The sequence below is a fragment of the Triticum urartu genome, unplaced genomic scaffold, assembly GCF_003073215.2.
Source record: "Triticum urartu cultivar G1812 unplaced genomic scaffold, Tu2.1 TuUngrouped_contig_6130, whole genome shotgun sequence".
In the NCBI taxonomy this organism is placed as follows: Eukaryota; Viridiplantae; Streptophyta; class Magnoliopsida; order Poales; family Poaceae; genus Triticum; species Triticum urartu.
In genome coordinates this window covers 2,963-8,149 of record NW_024116865.1, presented here as the reverse complement: position 1 = coordinate 8,149, position 5,187 = coordinate 2,963, and the positions used below count along the sequence as shown (strand labels likewise).

The 5,187-nt window shown below is 42.2% G+C and overlaps 1 protein-coding gene and 3 non-coding genes across 4 annotated transcripts; all 4 read left to right on the top strand.

The window, feature by feature from the left end:
- Positions 1 to 476: 476 nt before the first annotated feature.
- LOC125530184 lies at positions 477 to 613 on the top strand. Its single transcript, XR_007292867.1, has one exon. It is a non-coding gene; the product is annotated as a small nucleolar RNA snoR138 (small nucleolar RNA).
- A 160-nt stretch (positions 614 to 773) lies between these two features.
- LOC125530183 lies at positions 774 to 889 on the top strand. The gene has a single exon (XR_007292866.1). It is a non-coding gene; the product is annotated as a small nucleolar RNA U19 (small nucleolar RNA).
- A 719-nt stretch (positions 890 to 1,608) lies between these two features.
- Positions 1,609 to 1,764, top strand: LOC125530185. The gene has a single exon (XR_007292868.1). It is a non-coding gene; the product is annotated as a small nucleolar RNA snoR138 (small nucleolar RNA).
- A 266-nt stretch (positions 1,765 to 2,030) lies between these two features.
- LOC125530182 (uncharacterized protein C6C3.02c-like) lies at positions 2,031 to 3,375 on the top strand (the record flags this gene model as incomplete). The annotated part of the gene is given in 4 exon segments (XM_048694588.1): positions 2,031 to 2,087; positions 2,227 to 2,307; positions 2,395 to 2,564; positions 3,045 to 3,375. Coding segments are annotated over 4 exon segments (410 nt in total), but the record flags the coding sequence as incomplete, so codon positions are not given.
- Positions 3,376 to 5,187: the final 1,812 nt, after the last annotated feature.

Sequence of the window (5,187 nt, the reverse complement as noted above, 5' to 3'; positions counted from 1 at the left end):
CTCCCCCCTGTATGTATGGTTCCGCGTTCGCGATATCTCGTAGGGCGTCCCTCGGATCTGGCGTTCGCGTGTAGATTTGGTGCTTAGGTCGAACGGATTTGGTGAATATGTGCGTCTGAGTTAGTTTGTTGGAATGATTTGTTGTGGGTTTTTAGATGGTGTGGTAGTGCGGTTGGTTTGCGCATCTCGGTGCGGAAATCGCTGGATCTGTCGTAGATGTTGCATAGGGGTTTCCGTTGTGAAATCGAACGGTTTCTGTAGTCATCGGAGAGCGGATTGCCCTCGAATAATTGGCTGCGGATTTCCTATTCCCAGGCGGTTCAGACAGGGGCATAGAACAAATTGTTACCCGTTTGTTTTCTCTTAACAAGGGCCTGATTTTCGTCTGGCCCTTGCATTGTCGGGTCTCACACCTGTAATTTGCCACTTGCTGATTTTAGGAACGAACTGTATTTCTATTGATCATTAGTAGGTCCACTGCCCTCGAATAATTGGGTGCAGATTCACATTCTCATTCGGTTCAGACAGGGGCATATACAAATCTGAATCCTTTTTTTAACATGAAAAGGATGCTGGTTTCTGTAGATCCTTTCTTAGATGGATTCATATAGCTTTGTATGGCTAATAATTTGTTGTCTGCTCTTTTATGTTAGGATCTGTAATAAATTACATGCGTTCCAGATTGGATTTGATATACTTGTTATATGGTTTGTAGTTTCCATTTGATGTTACACCATTGCCTCTTTGAGTAGCCATTACGGTCATTTATACTGTCTTGGCTTAGTTAGGAGGCGCATATGAAATGAGCATCTGATGCTCATCCAGGCCATTTGAGGGTGCAACTCATCTGTGTTAACTAGATGTGCTCCCCAAGCAGCCTTAGACATTTCATAACCGTCATGTTTCTGCATTGTATGTTCCAATTAAGGCAAGGTATCTGACCTGTTTTTAATTTTTAATGTTATTGTCATGATTGGTTTATGAAGTTTGATGTTTGCCTTTTTGAGTAGCCATTATGGTTGTAAATACTATCTTGGCTTAGTTAAGGGGCATATGGAGATAATTCTGTTGGATTTTATTGTGGGAACCTCATTTATCTTATCTAGGAGTCCTAAGAAGTCCTCAACATTCCTTCATTCTCAAACTTGTCAAGTATATGCTTATTGTTTTAATTGATCATGGCTGAATATTTGGGTACTCCATTTAAGTGGAGTGTCCAGACTGTATCGGGGCTCTTCAATTGATTATTTAATTTAGTCGTTCTCCTGTTACTTGCCTTCTTGAGTAGCCATTATAGTTATGCATACTATTTTGGTTTAGTTAGGGGGCATATAGAAATGGTTGTGTTTCAATCACTTGGGCTTTTCATAACAGGACATCATTCTTTTAAGAAGCTGTTCTTTTGAGCAGTCTTGCACATTGTATTGTTTACTCCTTTATTATTCTCGTTTTCAGTGTGTGTAGCTCTTGTTCATTAGTCTCAATCTAAGTGAACTAGCCCAGATGCACTCTCTGTGTTTGTTTCATTAGTTTTGATGTAGCATAGTTGCACTCTGGTTTCTGTTTCTTAATTTTCTCCAGCACTTACAATTTTGTTTAGCAAAGTGATGTGCCTCTTGAACAACCATCTGCAGCTATTTGTATATCTGCATTTGGTTCAGACAGGGGGCACATAACAAATGCAATCTTTTGAGGGAATGGATGTGTTTTCTGTTCATCCATTCTTAGAATGATTTTAACACTAATTTGTTATTGTGTACAAATGTTCTAGTGACATGCTGTTATTAGTCAGTGGTTTCAGCATAATTTATCTTGTCACATATTTATCATCTTGATTTGTGTTACTTATGTGATATTTATGTGATATGCTATCCCATGTAAAACTAATCCTATATAATTGAAATGTACCCATTTTCTCTAGTGAATCTTGCTGATAACTGTAGTTGCCATTGTTATAGTTTCCTACTATGAAAATATATTACTTGGTATTTATGTTCCTGGTAGACTCACTTTTTGCCCTTGCCTAACAGGAAGGTCTTCCCGCCCTGCTCCACGTGCTGCTCCAGTGAGAAACCCACCAGCGCCAGGTAATTATGTCATCCTGCATAATTGATGTTTTCTGCAATGACAATCTATTCAATCTGATGTTGTTCTTCATCTGCTCTTATTCAGTATTTTGCCTCAGTGTGACTGCTAATAGACATTAACTCTTTGCTTTCTTTGCAGCCCGTCCAGCTCCTCCACCTGCTACCACCCAGAGCAGCGGTGGTGGTATCATGAGCGGGATTGGGTCCACCATTGCTCAGGGTTGGTTTCTTTTCACTTTTAACTGCAATGAAGGCCAGTATAATCTCACAATGCAGACACTAACATTTTCTCGTCCAAATATTTCAGGCATGGCTTTCGGTACTGGCAGTGCCATGGCGCACAGGGCTGTTGATGCTGTGATGGGTCCCCGTACCATTCAGCATGAGACTGTTGTTGGTGAGGCTGCTGCATCTATGACTCCAATGGACAATGCTGCTGATGACAAGTGTGGCAACCCTTCCAAGGCCTTCCAAGATGTATGCCTCCCTCACCCCCTCCTGCTCCCTCATTTGTTGATATGCTTCATGTTTTGATCATTTGGATTAGACACTTAGAGAATGATGTTCATGCTTCTTATGTTTTGATAGTTTGGATCAGTCTCTTAAAAGAACTAGTTGAATTGTCTTTGCCATGCTTCATATGTTTTGATCATTCTTCTAAGCTACACAACTAATTTGTCTGTTTTTCTCTCCTACATCAGTTAGCACATACATCCTCCGCGTCAAAATATAGGATGTTTTAGCAGTTCAAATTGAACTGCTAAAACATCATATATTTTGGTACAGAGGTAGTAGAAATTAAGTTACTTCAGCATGCCCATTGTAAAGTAAGATGGCACTTGTATCAGCATGAGGATCAGTGTAGCATGCTAGTTTGTGTCAGAATGAGGAATTCTCTGAGTTGATCACTCTTGTACATTTGTGGTCATGTGGACTAACTGTTCATTGTAATTGCAGTGCATCAACCACTACGGAAGCGATATCAGCAAGTGCCAGTTCTACCTTGACATGCTGAACGAGTGCCGCCGTGGAGGAGCAGGAGCTGGTGCAACTCTTTAAGCTACTATCTTTGCTTGATTGGGGCTTCATTGGGCGGAACCTGTTTTCAGTCATGATGATGATGATATATATCTCCTAAATAATTCATTGGCAATATTATGAACCTATGCCACAGCTTATGTCTATTACCTACCCTAGTTCGTGGTCTCTGTTGTCCTGGGAGTATTTCCTTGTATTGATGTTGGAATTACCTTCATGGCAGTGGGTTTATAAATATGGAGTTTGAATATGGTGTGTTGCGACTTCATTTATTTGTATGGTTTTGAGAGCTTGATATGCCTGTTGCATCTGTAATCCGTTGTTCCCTTTAAATATGCTTGCCACAAGTGCAGCACCAGATGGAGTGGGACAAATCTTGCAAAATGGATCACAAACAAGTTCTTGGCCATTTTTTTTCCTGAAACTTAGGACACTAAATCAAACTTTATTTTCAAATTATGACGACTGTTGTAGTTTCACATATTCTATTGGTGCACCAAGGTAGCCTGTCATGGATCCTCCATGCCTATTTGTAAAGTTTGCTCAATATTTTGGGCAGCCTAAAAATACAACCAGTTGTTGGAAATATATGTGCTGCTATCAAATCCTGTGGTCGCTGCATTTTTCTGTTGCCACAATGCCCCATTTGCCGTGATCATGTGGCTGCCTAACGACTGAATCCGATTGATCCAGAGTGAGATGAACTTAAAGAAAATCGAATCTTGGGAGGCGTTTAAGTTCATCGGTCCGTCGATGAATATAGTATACCATGCGGGGAGAGGGACACCTCCATTCCTGGAGAAGCGGGACACCCGGGAGAGTGATGAGGCGGCGATGACGAGGTTGGCCGCTGAAAATCTGCACCTCGTGCAGGCGGAGGCAGAGTGGTTCTGAGGGACAATGAGCGTAAGGAGGACGAGGCTGGCCCCTCCTGGGTGAACGCTGTCGACATACAACCTGACAATGACGAGTAGTATGTGCGTAGTGTGAGTATTATGTTTAACTTTTAATGTTTTAGATGTGTAGATCTTTGCATATTTAAATCTTTGAATGTTTGGAAGTTTGTATTTATGAAATGTGATAGTGGTTGTGATGTTCGTTTGATTTTTTTTGGATGAGTGCTCTAATTTAGGGTTGCTGTTGAACAATATTATTTTTCAGTGCCCTAAAAATCATCCTTTTGTGCCCTAAAATTTACTCCAACAGATTTTTGGTTCCTTAAAATAGGGCAGTTGTTGGAGATGCTCTTACGCGAAGCCTGCGGTGGTCCTTCCGATGCCATCGAAGTCTGGTATCATAGCCAAAATACAGGAGGCCGAGTCATATTTCGACAAATCGTCCACATAAAGCTTGTTTCGTCCAATTCAAGGGCGAATCGACATTGAGAGAGGAGTGCCCCACTCAAAATATGAAATTCCACTAGAATTTCTTTGTTATTTTAGAAGAAAAATGTCAAAACTCTGTGAATTTGTACAAACTATGAAATTCCAACATAATTTCTATGTTATTTTAGAAAGAAATACCAAAACTATGTGAATTTGTACAACGGTGAGCCCCACGCCTATAGTTTGCGTCCAATTAGAACAACTTCTAGGTCCACCCCTACGCAAATCCCTACAGTATGCCTCGATGGATTGACGATCGTGAGCGGGGGAGAGGTCCTCATGGATAGTCATTTTCTGAATTTGGTCCAACGCCTCGTTTATCATAGTGAGGGTCGCCGAGCTTGAGGGCTCTGGGCCAGATTCCGTTGTGACGGGGGCGGTCAATGCCCTAGCCAATCCTTGATTTCTACAGGCCGAGCTAAGCTCGGGGTGCGGAACCGGATCCTCGAAAGGGGTCCGGACAGTCAATCGGAAGTTAAGGACGAATCTTGATCCCTATGTGTGGATTCCACGCCGGGGCTTGAGATCGAGTTGCTTCGGGCCGAGGATAATTCCTGGCCCTTGTCCGCCACTCCTCGTGGGAGCTCAAGGCTGGGTGAGCATTGTGGAGGGACGGTTCGGCCGAGATTGACTCCTGGCTTCTGCCTCTAGCTCCTGCCTCGATGGTTGGGGGTAAG